Genomic DNA, 18,911 nt, shown 5'->3' on the forward strand with positions numbered 1-18,911 from the left:
ATGGGGCCGCGAAACGGTGGCCAGCATTGGGGTGATTATTATGCTGCATTTAAGCTAAGTAGTTATATTATGAATTAAATTTGAAGTAGAATTTGCCAATTTTAAAAAATTAGATATAAAATTCAAACAAAAAATATTCTAACTCTTAACTGGGAATGAGACTTTTTATGCCAATGGTTGATACTGCAGGTTCATTTGACAAAATGAAGTAAAATGTCCTTCATGTTCTGAGGCTTTTTTTTTCTCTCCCTTGAGTTCATTGAAATATAGTCTTGCCAATCAACGTAGCTGAACATGATATTAGTGAAATGTGTTTTTTTTTTATTTTGGTTTGGTAACTTCACTCTTGGTAGTGTAGTTTGTGAAGCTACGTAACTTGTCAATTTCTTATATTAGGAAATATATTCACTGATGAACGTTTTGATAAAGTGGCTCTTTATTTGATGATATGCTTGTCTCTTGACAGATGGTGATGGACAACAAGATCTCTTGTTGCCTGCATGTACAGATGAAAAGTGCCAGAAAAGTGCCATCTATTTAATGAAACCAGGATCAAATGAGGTATGTTGATTCTTCTTTCTGTTGAACCAGTGTAAGTAAAGTTGTAAATTATTGGCAGCTATGGCTGACTGCGTGAGGTGGGAAATGTATCTTGATATTTCAGTAAGGCTCAAGGCACCAGATCCCAGCCTTGGATCAAATTGAACTAGAAGCTGAAAGAAAAATGAAGTAAACTCGTATTTAAAAAAAAAACACACACACACAAGAAAAAAAAAACCAAAAACTGCAGTGTTTTTCTTATTTATCACTTAGTATTTAAGCAAATTAAGGGAGCCTTTACAAAGCCACGTTAGCGTTTTTAGTTCACGGTAAAATCAGCGGCAGTAACGCGGAGATGCCCATGGACTTTCAGCATTTATCACCAGCTGACTTTTACTGTGAACTAAAAATGCTAACTGGCTTTGTAAAAGACCCCCTGAGATGATAATATGCTCTCGAGAGAGAGTGAAATAAAACGAAATCTGAGCTGCCTAGCTCATCCAGTGCAAGGACTGAACTATGAGCCAAAAGTTGGTGAAATCCACACTGCAGAAAATGACAGAAAGAGAAAAAGATTAGAGTACATGGTACTGACTGGATTTGGAGGCAGGAGATAGATAAGATAAAACATTCTGAGTGCAGAGTATGATGTGAGATCTGAGGATACAGATAACAGAATATTATGCGAAAGAAAATCTAAGGAAGTTTGTATTTGAGAGAATATCAAAGGCTTGAAGTAAGGCAATATTATATTGCAAATAAAATGATTGCCAGTATGCATTAGGTAGCAACATAGAAATCTTTCTTTCTTTCCTTCAGAAAATTGCATTGCTTCTTTTCCGATGCAGAGAAGATCATTTTCATCAGTCAGTAATCTCTACAGATGATCCTGTCTATGTGTCCTAAACATTTCCTTCTAATTTTTCAATCTTGTCTTACTGTTCTCTTGGTAGAAATAATTAAATTAAAACTCTATAATCATTAATGCTTAACAGTGCTATTGCTGTAGTATTTTCTAATTCTTTTAAGTAGAACTTTGTGTTGGTAGTGCCAGTTTGCATGTGAATGTATATTTTGGTTGCATTGTGCCAAATGTTTATAAGAACATAAGAGTAGCCATACTGGGTCAGACCAATGGTACATCTAGCCTAGTATTCTGTTTTCCTAACAGTGGCCAAGCCAGGTCACAAGTACATTGCAGAAACTCAGATCGTGGCAACACTCCATACTACAAATCCCAGGGCAAAGTTTGCTTCCCAAGTCTGTCTCAATATCAGGCAATGGGCTTTTCCTCCAGGAATTTGTCCAAACCTTTTTTTTTAACCCAGATACGCTAACCGCTGTTACCACCTCCTCTGGCAAAGAGTTCCACAGCTTAACTATTCGTTGAGTGAAATGCTATGGCATTTAACCTCTACTGTTACCCTCAGAAACTATCCATATATAAGGAGCAACTGTAAAGCATTTTCTGCATGTATAGTATGTTTTAATAAAGAAAATGTGTGTGACAAGTAGGTGTACCACAAAATTGCACCTGCTGCTATATGATCTGTGCATAGCCATTCCTGGGGTCATGGTTGCAGTGTGCACGTGTGTTTTATAAAATCTACATGTGCACACACACTTTCATACCTGCTTCAGAGCAGCTGTGAATTTGTGTGGTTTATAGTTTTTTTAGATTTAATATACTGCAGTTATGGGGGGGGGGGGGTTCTGGGGGAATGGGGAAAGTTGGATTAGTATAAAATGGCTTATTATGCTTGTTCTGCTGCTTGTTCTAATAAAGATGATATTTTTAAAATATATATATATATATATACACAGTGATATCTCGGTTTTCGTCGATAATCCGTCTGAGAAACAATCAGCGAAAACCGAAGCAATACATACCAAAAACACATTTTATAGAGAATAAATGTAGTGTTTAATACTAAAAACAATAAGAAATTAATATAAAATAAATATAAAAGACTAATGTAAAGAATGAATGAACATTTAACATGGCATTTACCTTTCTGAAGACTCTTCTTTGCGTACGGAAGACGGCGAGGAGGGGAGAGAGAGGTGCAGATGTTATTGTTTGGAAGGGGTGTCCCCCTCCATAAGGACCTTAGGTATCAATGCACTTTCTGGGGTCACTTCCCTTCTTGGTCTTTTGACACTAGGACCAGCTTCAGAGTCAGTGGACCCATGTTGCACAAGAAAGCTGTCCAAAGAGGTCTGTTTCTGCCGCCTCTTTAAGATTTGCCTAAAATGGGGCAAGACATTATCATTAAACAAGTTGCAGACACGGCCTGCAACAGCTTTGTCTGGGTGATTTTTCTCCACAAACCCCTGTACCTTACTCCACATGGAGAAGATGTCCTTAATCTCTGAAGAAGGCACATTCTCCCCATCTCTTCCTCCTCATCTGAAGCAACTTCTTCATCTGCCATCTGTTGCACTTCTAGGTGAAGGTCTTGCAGCTCTTCAGTGGTGAGTTCTTCACTGTGGTCATCCATCAGCTCTTACAAATCCTCACCACTCACCTCCAAGCCTATGGACCTCCCAAATCAACAATTGACTGCACCATATGTGTAGGGTCATCAGGGGAAGGCTCAAACCCTTCAAAATCTCTCTCATGCACACATCCTGGCCATAATTTCTTCCAGGCAGAGTTCATCGTCCTGGATGTTACTCCCTGCCAAGCCTTATCTATGAGGATAATGCAGTTGAGAATGTTGAAATGGTTTTTCCAGAACTGTCTTAAAGACAATTCTGTATCTGATGTCACCTCAAAGCACCTTTGAAACATTGCTTTTGTGTACAGTTTCTTGAAATTTGAAATGACATTCTGGTCCATGGGCTGGATGAGTGGTGTGGTATTAGGGGGCAATAACTTCACTGTGATAAAACTGAACTCCTCCAACAATGTGTCTTCCAAACCTGGAGGGATGTGCAGGAGCATTGTCCATTACCAGGAGGCACTTAAGGGGCAACTGATTATCCTGGAGGTATTTTTTCACACTCGGGACAAACACTTAATTTATCCACTCAATGAAAATTGGCCTCTTGACCCATGCTTTCTTGTTTGCCCTCCACATCACACACAATTTACTTTTAATCACATTGCTTCTGCTAAACACTCTAGGAGTTTCTGAATGGTACACCAGTAAGGGCTTCACTTTACAATCACCACTAGCATTACCACACAACAAAAGAGTTAGCCTATCTTTCATAGGCTTATGTCCTGGCAGGGCCTTTTCCTCCTGTGTAATGAACGTCCTCTTTGGCATTTTCTTCCAAAAGAGGTCAGTTTCATCACAGTTGAAGACTTGTTGGGGGATGAATCCTTCAGTCTCTACGTAATCTTTGAATTCGGACACAAATTTTTTGGCCCCAGACGTGTCCGAACTCGCACCTTCGCTGTGCCTAGTAACACTGTGTATGCCAGTGCACCTCTTGAATTTTTCGAACCAGCCTCTACTGGCCTTAAAATCGCTAAGTACACTAGCACTCGTCCCACGCATTTTCTTAATGAGATCGTCATACAACAGTCTGGCCTTTTCACATATGATGCCCTCTGAAACTGAATTGCCATGTAACTGTTTTTGATTGATCCAAATTAATAATAACTGTTTGACATCTTCAATTGTTTGCAATCTCTGTTTCGTTAGCACATTCACGCCTTTCGCTACATTAGCCTCCTTTATTGCTTCCTTTTTCGCCACAATGGAACTTACCGTGGGTGGCGACTTCCCATACATGCGGCCGATTTCAGCAATCTTAATGCTGAGCTCATATTTTTCAATGATTTCCTTCTTCAACTCTATCGTGTTCCTGGCCTCCTCCTTCGAAGGGCTGCTGGCTCTGGAAACTTTCTGTGGTCCCATAATGGAGCTAAAAGGAAAGGGTTAACTTATTAGCACAAAAACACTGGAAAGCAATGGAATTGTATGGCTGGACATGCGGGGTGATGCTCATACAACGAGAAACAACGCCACACTGAACAGGAGAACGCGTGGACCACAAAATTAGCAGCGATGTCATGTGGGCACGCCGATGAAATTAGAGACAAATTTTTTGTGGAAAAAATCGACGAACACCGAAACCGACGATAACCGAAGTCAACGAAAACCGAGGTATTACTGTACTGCACTTAATACCAAGCATCAGAACGGTATACAATTAAAATATAAGCTAAATTTATAGTCGGAAAGGAACACCATAAGTATTCAGTAAAGGATAGACCCACAGAAAAGTTACTTAGGTTCACTGAATGAGCCTGTTTTACAAAGACACCTAAAATAGGCATTAAAGGGGTAATTCTATAAAGAAGGCACCACATTTAGGTGCCAAGAGTAAGAATAAATGCCAGTATATTAGCTGAATGCTGTTTATAAACTGGCATCTAAATACAGTGGTGTCGAATTTGAAGGTGGGTGTGCATATGGTTGGGGTACAGAGTTATACATGTAAGTTATAGAATACTATAATTTACATGAGTGTTTTTTGAAACAGTCTAAACAGAATCATTTACACTGACTATGACTGGTATAAGTGGCCATCTATAGGCATATATTTTAACTGTTAGGCTTGTATTCTATAAAGGAAAGTAGACACCTACTTTCCTTGATGGCGTAGGCTCCAGATAGATGCCCCTTTGTAGAATTGCCCTTTTTGTGGCCACATTTTTGGACATTACATAAGTGCCTGTGAGGGAGTGAGTGGTAAGCAGCAGGTGTCCCTGAAAACACTCCCTCCCTGGAGTTGCAGTTTAGCCATTTTACAGCAGGTCATGCTAACCTGCCATGTCGGAGGCTTAGTCACAGGGGTGGGGCTCAGGCTGGGTGGTGGTTAAGTGCCCTGAGAGAGAGTGGATCAAAGAGGCCCCAAGGGAAGAGCTTCCAGAGCAAAACCATGAGTACAGAGGTCTCCTGGAGGAATACTGGAAGGGAAGAAATCCTCCCAAGACGTTGGCTGAGCTGCAGTACCTGTGGGGGTCCCAGGGAAGTAAGGAGTGGCCCCATTTTCAAGGTTTGCACCTGTGGTAAAAAGTAACCAATAAATATCATACACTGAATGCTCAGCAATTCTTACACAGCTTCCAAAGATATTTTATAAAGTATTTGCACAAAACACAAAGAGGAAAAAGCCTCAGCAGACCTAGCTATTTTATGTCATTACAGCCAATCGGGGTTCATTGTCTATCATCGGCATAAAAAACCTCTTTAGTTATTTTTTTGTATTATTTGATAATGTAGTAAGCTCTCCTGCACATTCTTTCAGAACACCATACTTAACTTGTAAGTTTGATGACCACCAAATAAGTCTGATGGTGGCTAGCGTTTCATTTTTGCTTCAGGGACTTGCGGTAGTTAATAGATAGAAGCACATTCTCTATAAGTCAAACATATATTCTTATAATCTAAAAAGTGCAAATCTAATCAAAAAACAAAACAACAGATTAGCATACCTCGAAAACTTAAGGAGCTCTTTACTAAAACGCTCTCACAAACAAGACATAGCATTCTACCACTGCCCTGCATTTCTAACGTCTCTTATAACTGTGACATAAAGATACCCAATTACCAATCACTTCACAGGGCAGGAAAATTTCAAACAGACTTCCAATCAAAAGAAGTGTTGCCATTCTATCTTTGCATTGAAACCATTGGGTTCCAAGGATTTCAATTTTAAAGAACCAACTCTGTTCGGCTTGCAGCAACTGACGTCTCATATTCCCTCCCCTATTTTTCGATAATATCTGTTCCTAAAGAGGCAAAGCTGTGTACAATGTACCGCTAAAGGTGATATCTCATGTCTGAATAGTGCTTTTATGCTCTATTAACCTCAATCTCAGAGCTCTTGATGTTTGCCCTTACAATTTTTGGCATGGACAGCGAATACAGTATACAACATAAGAGGACAGACAGGTAGTATTAATTCTCATTTGAAAATCTTTTCCATCCGCCTTCCAATTTATGATTCATAGTGGTAAAAAGTAACCACCCAAGAGTTACAAGAAAAGAAATAGAAGACTGCGTTTCTTTATTTGTGAAGACTCAGAACTGAGTGTGATAACTAGAGCCAGGCCCAGATTTATGCATGAATGATTGAACTATGCTGTAGAAACTTAATAAGAGAAGGCTGCTGAAGAGAGGAGAAACCATTGTTAATGTGACTGTTGCTATGCTAAGCCTTGAGTCTGCTGTTTGGTTGTTCAGCAATAAAGCTACCTTTTGATTGACACTGCACCCTGTTGTGTCTGTGAGGGCTCCCAGCCTGTCCGCTAGCCACACTGTCATGGTTCCCTGTTACATTAACTTATACTGTTACAGCATTATGGATCTTCATTTGAAACCTAAACTAAAGAACCCAAAAACTCACGTAGTCCAGAGATCAGCAGCAGAGATGCAGGCTGAATCACACCTTGTACTCATTTTAGGGGGTACAGCAAATGAGGTTGTTATCTTCATTATGTGATACATGAATCATGACAGAAATATGAAATAATATCTTATTCTGATTGTAGGCTTTTCTGAGAGCAGTTAAGCCTTGGGCCAATATTCAAAAGGTTTTATCTAGAAAACAGCACCTGCTGTGCAGAAAAGTTCTGTTGACCAGAATATTTAGCAGCACTGTCCAGAGTGCCTCTGAATATCCTTACAGACTGTCTTGGCACTCTGTAGATAGTGCCGAGGTGGAATGAGGGCATCTCGGAATGTATCCGGATAGTGCCAGTATTCAGCCTACTAACTTAGGATAACCTTCTGTCTGTCTGTGCTAAGTTATTCAGATATGTGATCTGGATAGCAGGCTGAATATTGCCACTATCTCAGAATAAGTTCCAGCGCTGACCACCTTATTCAAATTTTCAACTTGAGCCACTAACTGCATAATGACACTGAATATCCATATAGTTATTGACTTCCACAACTGGCATTTAAACATAGTGCTGACTGCAGCAGCTTACTATTGGCCCATGTATTTCTAATCATGTAAAATTGCCCTTTTATTAGTCACACATTTTTTTGCAATTCCTCTGGAAATAACTGTTTCTGAAACAAAAAATTATTGCACCTACAAACCCCATTTTATACAGCTGCCTTACCTGAACTTCCTAATCTGACAATGTCTGAAAATTTACATTATAATTAGGTGATTCATTTTTCTTTCTGGTTCTATTATAAAACAAGCCTTGAGCTTTCTGCTTTATTTCTTATTTGTCAGATGTCTAGGTAGTCTCAGGTTTTTTGGTGGGTATAAATCTTTTGATGTCCTAAAGCAGGTATGGATGCCTATGGATTTAGGAGACAATAATGTTCTGTTAGTCGTCATGTTAGAAGTCATTATTTTCTCTTTCAAATAATTCAATGAATAGAACTATGCATTGACTTCCCAGTCATGACTAGATCTGATAATTACAACCTGTCACAAAATGACAGATCATGTTGATTATAGTTTTCATCCTGTTTAATAATCTCATCACTGCTAGATAAATATCACAGTTCTTCAGAATTTGCTCACAACTTTAAATCAGTTGTCTTGGCTTTTGACTTTTGTCATTTCATTTATTTAGTTTCTCTGTACTAACCACATTAAAGATAAATATCCAGGCAGTATTTTTAACTTAATTTATTCTGATGCATTAATCAGAGATGCCTGCAGCAATGAGCATTTTGTTAAATTAATTAGAACATAAGAATTCCCATACAGGGTCAGTCAAAAGGCCCAGCTAACCCAGTATCCTGCTTCCAACAATGACCAATCCAGGTTACAAGTACCTAGCAGAATCCCAAAGAGTATCAAGATTCCATGCTACTGATCCCATAGCAAAGAGTGGCTTTCCCATATCTACCTTAATAGCAGTTTATAGACTTTTCTCCAGCAACTTATTCAAAACCTTTTTTAAACCCAGATACATTAACTGCTTTTATCATATCCTCTGGCAAAGAGTTACAGAGCTTGTTGAGTGAAAAAAATATTTTCTCCTATTTGTTTTAAAAGTATTATATAATTTCATGGAGTATCCCCTTGTCTTTGTACTTTTTGAAAGAGGAAACAATTCACATTTACCCATTTAACTCCACTCAGGATTTTGTAGACTTTTATCATATTTCCACTTAGCACCCTTCTCCAACCATTTAAGCCTTTCCTCAAATGAAAGGAATTCAATTCCCTTAATCATTTTGGTCACCCTGCTTTGAAACTTTTCAAATTCCACTATATCTTTTTTTTTATGAGATATGGTGACAAGAATTGCACACAATATTCAATGAGGTTGCATCTTGGAGTGATACAGAGGCATTATTATTTAGGAATGACCACAAAATGCCCATTTCACTGCCTATGACCACGCCCCTTTTGAAATATGTGCATTAAGATTTAGGTGCAGGTCATTACAGAATATGTTTAGCGAGTCGTGCATGTAAATTCTAATTATTGCTCTGGGGAAAAAAAGGTTACAACTATGAAGGGTACTTTGAAAAGACTGGAAGATCGGGTTAATATCCTAGAGGGGAATGCTCTAATCAATGCTCTAATCAATTAAGGAAGTTGGACTCTAACATCAATACAAGAAGCTGGAATAGCAATGATTAAAGACTCTAATTTATGCATAATAATTTAGAGATCTTGGAGAATAAAGTGAGTAATTTGAATATGAGAGCTCAGAATTTCCCTCGGGTCCACTTCATTTACTCTAGAGAACTTCATGAAAACCTTGGAGTGCCTGAAGGGGCTATTCCTCCTCTTCCAAAAGACCACCCACCTACCATATAGATAGAAGGCACACATGAAGGATTACAAGAAAGTGCACTTTCAAAAGTTAAATGCTGCCACTGTAGACTTTGTGAGTATCTTCATTCCATTTATTAGCTCAAATTTGAGTGTTATGATTACTGTTTCCCAGCGGACTCAACACTATTATCTCTCGTACCAAGTCTTGCATGCTACTAAAGACTATAGAAGATTACCAAAATCTTTTTTTCATCTTCTTCTTTTTTTTCTTTCAGCCAAAACTGAACCTGTGACTGAATTTCATCACTCAGTTTTGGCCAAAACTATAACTAAACCCAGCTACCTCCAAGTCCTTCCACCCCTCCCTCTCCTATCAGGGCCTACCTTTCAAGCATTTGTGGTCTGGCAGTCAAGGCAGGAGCGATCCCCGCTCTTTGGTCCCATACTTAGCAGTCCCAATTTCAAATTTCAAAAACCTGTAAAATCAAAAAATGGTGGAACTTAGCAAAATTTTATTCACCTTAAAACAGTTCACTTACCTGCATCGAAAGTGTCATACGTTGTCCAATTCTTTCTGGCTCAGAGACTTGAAATAATCCACTTCATCCGGATGACAAATGAGTTTTTTTTCCATTCCCAGCAGTATACCAAAACTCTTCTATGTTCACTGCGTCTCTAGTAGACCCACAGCACCCAGTAGAGGATAGAGAGCAGTTGGGTGCTGGGTATCCAGAAGAGATCCCTGACCTATGCAGAAAATAACTTTTTATATTTACCGGTAAGTGTTGTCATTTGAGGTGATATTCAGCGCTAAAGATTAACACTCTGCATCTTAAGGGGAGTGTTTTAACTTGGCTGACTTTAAGAAGCAAAGTTGAAATGCATCTCTAAGGAAATGTAAACAGAGTGTTAGAAATAAAAACAGCCAGGGGTTTATAGCATTTTTTTAAAGGAACTATAAAATATACAAGTACTTTGTTTTAAATTCATAGCTGTGATAGAATATGTTAAAACCATAAAAAAACATACTGTATTTTAGGAATGTTGTAAACTGCTTTGGTAATAAAAACTGTTTAAAATGGTATAAAATAAAATGCCCAAGAGTATAATCAATAAAATATAAGTTAAAAACAAAGGGGTGCTGCTGTTAGGTTGCCTGTCGAAATTTTATATGGACATTTCCAAAAGGATGAAACTAAACTGTGCAGCCTGGATGGGCACTTTAGTCTTTATCTGTTGTCATTTATTGTTACTTAATCACTTTCTCCTGAGGAACCCTAAGCAATCCTTATGGTCCATAATTTCTTTTTGTTGGGCTGTAGACTTGGTAGGTCAGTTCCTTAAGATGAATAGATAATTGGACAAAGTGAAAAGTATTGTGCGTTTTCTTGATTTCTCAGCTGCCTTCAACATTGCAACCAAGAAAGGAATTGAGGAGTAGTTGGCTGTTAGTCATTGTTTGGCTGAGACATCTTGGTATGGTTTGAATACCCTTAAGTGGCGTGCAACAAAGTCAAAGTCCTCATGAACTGGGCATGAAGAATTTGATAATATTTCACTGTGTCTTGGAGAATAAAAAAGTCCTTCGAATGAAGTTCAAGGGTTAAATGAAAAGTAATGCATCCACCTCCATAACGTTTGTTTAAAAGAAGGTGATAGAATGATTAAAAAATGAAAATAATCAATTGCATGTATTTACTTTTCTACATAGTTGCCACCATTCACTACACATTTCTGCCAATAATGGACACATTTTTGAAAGCTTTTGCAAAAGAATTGCACATCTTGTCTTCAACCGGGTGCTCATAGTCTTTTCCACCTCTTCATCTGAGTTGAACAGATGCCCCCAAAGGGGGAATTTAACTCTCATAGTATGAAATTTAGGGGTCCTTTTTACTAAGGTGTGGTAATGGATTTAGCACGTACTAATGTTAGCGTGCACTAAATGATAGGACACCCATTATTTTCCTATGAGTGTCTTATCATTCAGTGTGCTCTAAATCTGTTAGTGCACCTTAGTAAAACACCCCTTAGTCTATTTGGATTTAGCAGTGCAGCTCTCCATTATCTTGGTAACAAGAAAGAGGCCTTTGGGCATTTTTGCATGATAATGGCAACTTCATCCCTTTTTCACACTTAGGGATCTTCTGCCAGTAGTCCAGACTCTAGGCAATTGTAGTCTAAACTATTGTAGTATGGTTATTGATAGATTTACCAAAAGAATTACTGAAAAAATTACAGCTTGTGTAAATAAGCAGATGCTGGTTTTGATAGAAGACTGAAAGCTAAAGATTTTGTTAGTCCAGTGTTCATGCCAGCTCCACTGGTTACCAGTGGAGTTCCAGATTAAATTCAGGATTTTGACACTGATCTTTAAATCTTTAAATAATACGATAGTTAAATTATTTTTCTTGATTATTTAAGGGATATAGGCTTGATGCAGATGTTATCTGAGCTTCCCCACATGAGTGGTCATATGTTAGATCTGTTATAGATAACTGAAGAATTTTGTTTTAGCATTCGAAGAGCTGAAATGTAAAATAAAACATTTAGACCAACCAGTTTTGTGTTTTGGGATGTGGAGGGTATGAAGTGTGACAGAAATCAATGGTATAGTATATGCACATAGGAACATAGGAAAGTTAATGACTGAAGAGCGTCTGTTTGTATATAAGAATTTAAGGTTGAATTTTTAACTGATTTTTCTTTAGTTTGACAGTTAGCAAATGAGATCAGTGTACATACGGAGAACTGTTCTGGTGCTGGAGCTCCTAGGATTCATGATCAACTATCCCAAGTTCCACCTTCTCCTAACTTGTAGAAATACATAAGAGCCCTGCTCGATACAGTGCAAGCTCGGGCTTTTCTGCCCCTAGCAAGAGCAGATGCCTTGATAGCACTCATCTTGCAAGTCCAAAAAAGCAAACAGGTCACAACTTGACAGATGTTGAAATTAGGCCACATGGCCTCCATGGTACATGTCATACTCATGGCTCACCTCCATTTGAGAGGGGCCCAATGGACTCTGGCTTCCCAGTAATCTCAAGCTGCTGGGAACCTAACTGAAGTTATTCCTTGTCCTCCAGAGTTGGTTCACTTCCTCCTCTAGTGGACAATATGGTTGAATTTGACTGTGGAACTCCCATTCCAAACCTCCTCAGAAGATGTTGGCAATGGATGCATCCAACTTGGGATGGAGAGCTCATGTAGATGGGCTTCACATCCAAGGAGTTTGGTTTGCTCTGGATACAGATCTCCACATCAACCTCCTGGAGCTAAGGGCCATTTGGATCACACTAAATACTTTCAGAGATTGGCTACAGAACCAATTTGTTCTCATTCAAACCGACAATCAGGTTGCAGTGTAATATATGAACAAGCAGGGGGGTATGGATCCCTACCCCTTATGTCAGGAAGCATTGTAGATGTGGCAGTGGGCCCTCCTCTATGGGATGGTACTATGAGCCACGTATCTGGATAGCAAGAACAGCCTGGCAGACAAAATGAGCAGGGTAATGCAAAATTATGAGTGGTCTCTCAATATGGGCATAGCCTTCAAGGTCTTCTGGGAGTGGTGTACTCATCTTTTTGCCACTGATATCAACTACAAAGTCCCTTGGTTCTGCTTCAGGCTCAGTTCATACGGCAGAGTGGCTTCAAATACCTTTCTCCTCCATTTTGGGGACGGTGTTCTGTATGCATATCCTCCAATACCTCTCATAGAGCAGACTCTGCTAAAACTCAAGCGAGATTACATAATAATATAGTAAATGATGGCAGATAAAGACCCGTACGGTCCATCCAGTCTGCCAAACAAGATAAACTAATTTTACATGGTATGTGATACTATATATACCCGAGTTTGATTTGTCCTTGCCATTCTTAGGGCATAGACCGAAGAAGTCTGCCCAGCACTGTTCTAAGTTCTGAGGCTAACGTCGAAGCCCCTTAAAATTTGCACTCCAGCCCATCCCTATCTATTCAGTCATGATCAGGGCGTAGACCATAGAAGTCTGCCCAGCACCGGTTTTGTTTCCCAGTTACCAGCGTCGCCACCTAATCTCCGCTAAGATTCCGTGGAACCATTCCTTCTAAACAGGATTCCTTTGTGTTTATCCCACGCATATTTGAATTCCATTACCATTTTCATCTCCACCACCTCCCGCGGGAGGCATTCCACATATCCACCACCTGCTCTGTGAAAAAATACTTCCTGACATTACTCCTGAGTCTGCCCCCCTTCAACCTCAATTCAGGTCCTTTAGTTCTACCGCCTTCCATCCCCATCTACACAAAAACTGCTTGAATACTTCCTGCACCTCTTTGAGTCTGATTTGAAAACCAACTCTGTAAGAGTACATCTCAGTGCAGTCAGTGCTTACCCCATCTCTGTAAGCCTCTACTTGTTTGATTCATGAGAGGTTTGATGTTGACAAAGCCCCCCATCAAACCTTCCACTCTGTCATGGAATCTCAATGTTGTCCTCATCCAACTGATGAAAGTTCCTTTTGAGCTGCTAGACTCGTTTCATCTGGAGTGTCTAACCAGGAAAGTTATATTTTTGGTGTCTGTCATTTCAGCTCACAGAGTTAGTGAGCTTCAAGCTCTAGTAGCTGATCCACCTTATACAAAGTTTTATCACAGAGTAATTTTTCGCACACACTCTTAAGTTCCTTCCTAAGGTAGTGTTCGCGTTCCATCTAACCAGTCAGTTTTGCCAACATTTTTCCCAAAGCCACGTGCTCATCCTGGTGAAAGCATAGAGCATACCTTAGACTGCAAGTGAGCCTTAGCCTTCTATCTGGAGTGGATTAAAGCCCATAGACAGTCCACACATCTTTTTGTTTCTTTTGACCCAAGCAGTATAGGGGAAGCCATCAGTAAATGTACTCTTTCCAATTGGCTAACAGATTGCATCTCCTTCACTTATGCCCAGGCTGGGCTTACTCTAGAGGATAATGTAGAGGCTCATAATGGTCAGAGCTATGGCTATGTTGGTAGCCCTCTTGAGATCAGCTTCCATCGAGGAGATTTGCAAGGCTGCGATGTGGTCTTCAGTCCACACATTCACATCTTACTGCTGCCTTGAGCAAGATACCCAACGTGATAGCCGGTTTGGTAAGTCTGTCCTGCAGAATTTGTTTGGTGTCTAGAATCCAACTCCACCCTCCTAGGCCCAGTTTTGTTATGTTACAGGCTGCACCTTCACATCTAGGTTTTATATAATTTAAGGATGATTGACTTAAAGGCCTCAACGTTTCACGTCCCTATTGTCTTAGCATTGTTTTTGGTGAGCCAGCTAGCTGGGGATTCCCATGTGTGAGAATACCAATGGCCTGCTTGTCCTCAGAGAAAGCAAAGTTTCTCACCTGCAGCAGGTGTTCTCTGAGGACAGCAGGCCAAGTATTCTCCCATACTCTCTCATCTCCCCTAAGAGTTGTATTCCTTCAGCTATGTTATTCTACTGAGGAACCTACCATTGCACTTCGAGCAAGAAGGTAGCCGCGCATACACGGTGCGACGATGCTAGAATTTTCTAGTAACCGTATACATTGGGCAGCATCTGCAGTGGGCTCCATCGGATGATGTCACCCAGATGTGAGACTATTTGTCCTGCTGTCCTCAGAGAACACCCGCTACAAGTGAGTAACTTCGCTTTTAAAAAGGATCATAAGACCACACTTTTCACCTGCTTCTTATTAAGAAGTTGACAATCCATCACCCAGTTCACTCTGTTATTTAAAACTTATTTGGCCTCTTCAATCAAACTGGAATACTATATTTTCCTTTTTAGGGTCATGAGAGAGAAGAAACTTTGCCTTTTTTAGATTTAAATTGTTGTTCTTCAATAACCATAAGCTTACATGTCCAAGAAAAGATGGTACATGTGTGTGTTCAAGAGTGCACTTTCCTCCCTAGTTGTAAGGGCAATATAGTTTGTGGAATACAGAGTCTTTGCATTTTGATTGCTCGTTTATATTTTCTACAGATTTGATTTCTTCTTTCCATTCTGCCTTAAAGGATCAGAATACAGTAGACTTCAGTTTTTGCCATAGTTTAGCAAATTCTGCTATATTTCTGATGTTTATCACTATTAAAAGTGCATAATATTTTTTAATAATATTTTGAGTCGACCCTGTGGCTCAGGTAGTAAGTACTGTCCACTATCTTGAACTACTGTTGCAAAGTTGTGAACTAAATAAAATGCCATGTGGAAAGTCCCAAATTTAATCTTCATTCCGGGCCTTCCACTCCCCTGATCCACTGTGATTGGATATGCTGTGGAGGTAGAGTTCACTCCCCCAGGTGGGGGAGAGGAGGATGAAAGAATGTCAGTTATTGTTTAAGGCAGAGTTTCCCAAGTTATTCCTTGAGTACTCCCTTTCCAGTCAGGTTTTAGGATATCCACAATGAATATACATGAGATTGATTTGCTTACACTGCCTTCATTGTATACAAATCTCTTTCATGCATATTCATTGTGGATATCCTGAAAACCTGACTGGCAAGGGGGGGTACTCCAGGACCAACTTGGGAAACACTAGTTTAAGGGAATTAGGTAATGGGGAAAAAAATCCCTGGGTTGTAAATGAAGACTTATAGCACCAGATCCCAGATCTAGTACAGTCTAAGGTATAAAGGAACAGGAGGAAACTGCCAGGTGAAAAGCAAGTTTCATTTTTAAAATGTTTTCAGTAAGTAAATTTGTTTGCTTTCTTTTTTTTTCCCCTCCTGCAGTGGATTACACTTTTACAGGACTTCAGTAATAACAATGCGCTCTGGGGTTTTGTGTCATTTACAAAAGAATCTTCACTTACCATCCCCATTAGTCTTCATATTGGAGACTACAACATGGATGGTTTTCCTGATGCTTTGGCTATTCTAAAGAATACATCTGGAAGGTAAGCCTTGGTAGTGATAAAAATATTTAAATACATACAGTTGTAGTATGTTTTAAGAATGCATTTTTATTAGGGCTGCAGTTCAATCAAAATTTTTTATCACAGTTAATGATTCTAATCGCGGTTTATTCATGCAGTTAAAGCTGTGTTTTATTTATCTATATAATACCTGTATAAAATATGTAAACCGCTTTGATTGTAACTGCAGAAAGGTGGTATATCAAAATCCATCCCTCTTCCCTTCCCTAAAGGACTGAATTTCCCTCTCTCACCTCCTCCCCCAGATCCAAAATATCATCATATCATCCTTTCTCTTCCTTCACTCCCCCCCCCCCCCTCCGTTCATTATCTCTTTGTTCCTCCCTCCTATTGTTCAGCACCTCTAGGAAACCGGCCAAAGAGTCGGTTGGGCCGCGGGACGAAAATGGTGTTAAAGGGGCGATCAAGGAGGACAAAGCCGTAGCGGAGAAATTAAATGAATTCTTTGCTTCGGTCTTCACCGAGGAGGATTTGGGGGGGGACACCGGTGCCGGAAAGAATATTTGAAGCGGGGGAGTCGGAGAAACTAAACAATTCTCTGTAACCTTGGAGATGTAATGGGTCAGTTCAGCAAGCTGAAGAGTAGTAAATCACCGGGACCTGATGGTATTCATCCCAGAGTATTAATAGAAACTAAAAAATGAACTTGCGGAGCTACTGTTAGAAATAGCAAATCTGTCCCTAAATCGAGTGTAATACCGAAGACTGGAGGGTGGGTAGCCAATGTTACTCCGATTTTTAAGAAAGGTTCCAGAGGAGATCCGGAAATTATAGGACCGGTGAGTCTGACGTCGGTGCCGGGCAAGATGGTGTGAGCTATATTAAGAATAAAATGGCAGAGCATATACAAAAACATGGACTGATGAGACAAAGTCAGCAAGGATTTAGTGAAGGGAAGTCTTGCCTCACTAATCTAATGCATTTTTTTGAGGGGGGTAAGCAACATGTGGACAATGGGGAGCCGGTTGAGATTGGATATCTGGATTTTTCAGAAGGCGTTGACAAAGTGCCGCACGAAGACTCCTGAAGAAATTGCAGAGTCATGGAATCGGAGGTAGGGTATTATTATGGATTAAGAACTGGTTGAAAGATAGGAAGCAGAGCGTAGGATTGCGTGGCCAGTATTCTCAGTGGAGGAGGGTAGTTAGTGGGGTCCCGCAGGGGTCTGTGCTGGGTCCGTTGCTTTTTAATGTATTTATAAATGACCTAGAGATGGGAATAACTAGTGAGGTAATTAAATTCGCCGATGACACAAATTATTCAGGGTCGTCAAGTCGCAGGAGGAATGTGAACGATTACAGGAGGACCTTGCGAGACTGGGAGAATGGGCGTGCAAGTGGCAGATGAAGTTCAATGTTGACAAGTGCAAAGTGATGCATGTGGGTAAGAGGAACCCGAATATAGCTACGTCTTGCAAGGTTCCGCGTTAGGAGTTACGGATCAAGAAAGGGATCTGGGTGTCGTCGTCGATGATACGCTGAAACCTTCTGCTCAGTGTGCTGCTGCGGCTAGGAAAGCGAATAGAATGTTGGGTGTTATTAAGAAGGGTATGGAGTCCAGGTGTGCGGATGTTATAATGCCGTTGTATCGCTCCATGGTGCGACCCGCACCTGGAGTATTGTGGTTCAGTACTGGTCTCCGTATCTCAAAAAGATATAGTAGAATTGGAAAAGGTACAGCGAAGGGCGACGAAAATGATAGTGGGGATGGGACGACTTTCCTATGAAGAGAGGCTGAGAAGGCTAGGGCTTTTCAGCTTGGAGAAGAGACGGCTGAGGGGAGATATGATAGAAGTGTATAAAATAATGAGTGGAATGGATCGGGTGGATGTGAAGCGACTGTTCACGCTATCCAAAAATACTAGGACTAGAGGGCATGAGTTGAAGCTACAGTGTGGTAAATTTAAAAACGAATCGGAGAAAATTTTTCTTCACCCACGTGTAATTAGACTCTGGAATTCATTGCCGGAGAACGTGGTACGGGCGGTTAGCTTGACGGAGTTTAAAAAGGGGTTAGATAGATTCCTAAAGGACAAGTCCATAGACCGCTATTAAATGGACTGGAAAAATTCCTCATTTTTAGGTATAACTTGTCTGGAATGTTTTTACGTTTGGGGAGCGTGCCAGGTGCCCTTGACCTGGATTGGCCACTGTCGGTGACAGGATGCTGGGCTAGATGGACCTTTGGTCTTTCCCAGTATGGCACTACTTATGTACTTATGTACTTATGTACCTCACCCTCCCTCCCCTCCACCCTCATGAGTAGCAACACAAACTTGGTGGTGAGCAACACAAAGTTCTTTTCGTGGCTGCTGGAGCTTACTGCTTTGGCAATAGCTTCCAGTGGTGACCCCTCCAGTTCTACTTGCAGGTCTGCAGTTCACTCTACTCCCCCTGCTCAGGGTTTGGCTTTAGCCCCCCTCTCAATTCCTCTCTCTCCTCCCCAGTCTTCCTTCAAGGTTGTCTTCTCTTGGTCCCTGGTATGGCTATCTTGCGGTCAGGTCCAAAGCTTTTTCTCTGACCCATCCTGCCTATGTAAAAACAGGAAGTGATATCAGAGGAGGCAGAACGGGCCAGACAGAAAGCTTTGGAACAAACCTCAGCCAGCATATGTGCACCACTGCAGCTGCTGGTGAACAACAAAAGACCATTTTTAGGATAGGCTGACATGGGGGGGGGGGGTGATGTTGAATCCTGAGTGGAGAGAAAG

General features: G+C 40.4%; 1 protein-coding gene across 1 annotated transcript in view; it reads left to right on the forward strand.

Moving 5' to 3' along the window:
- ITFG1 (integrin alpha FG-GAP repeat containing 1) overlaps positions 1-18,911 on the forward strand; it is a 312,588-nt gene that overhangs the window by 163,033 nt on the left and 130,644 nt on the right. The window contains exons 9-10 of the mRNA XM_030204383.1: positions 467-561; positions 16,000-16,163. Of these exons, the coding sequence (XP_030060243.1) occupies positions 467-561; positions 16,000-16,163 (259 nt within the window). The remainder of the gene's footprint in view (positions 1-466; positions 562-15,999; positions 16,164-18,911) is intronic.

This window comes from Microcaecilia unicolor, chromosome 5, assembly GCF_901765095.1.
Source record: "Microcaecilia unicolor chromosome 5, aMicUni1.1, whole genome shotgun sequence".
Taxonomy (NCBI): domain Eukaryota; kingdom Metazoa; phylum Chordata; class Amphibia; order Gymnophiona; family Siphonopidae; genus Microcaecilia; species Microcaecilia unicolor.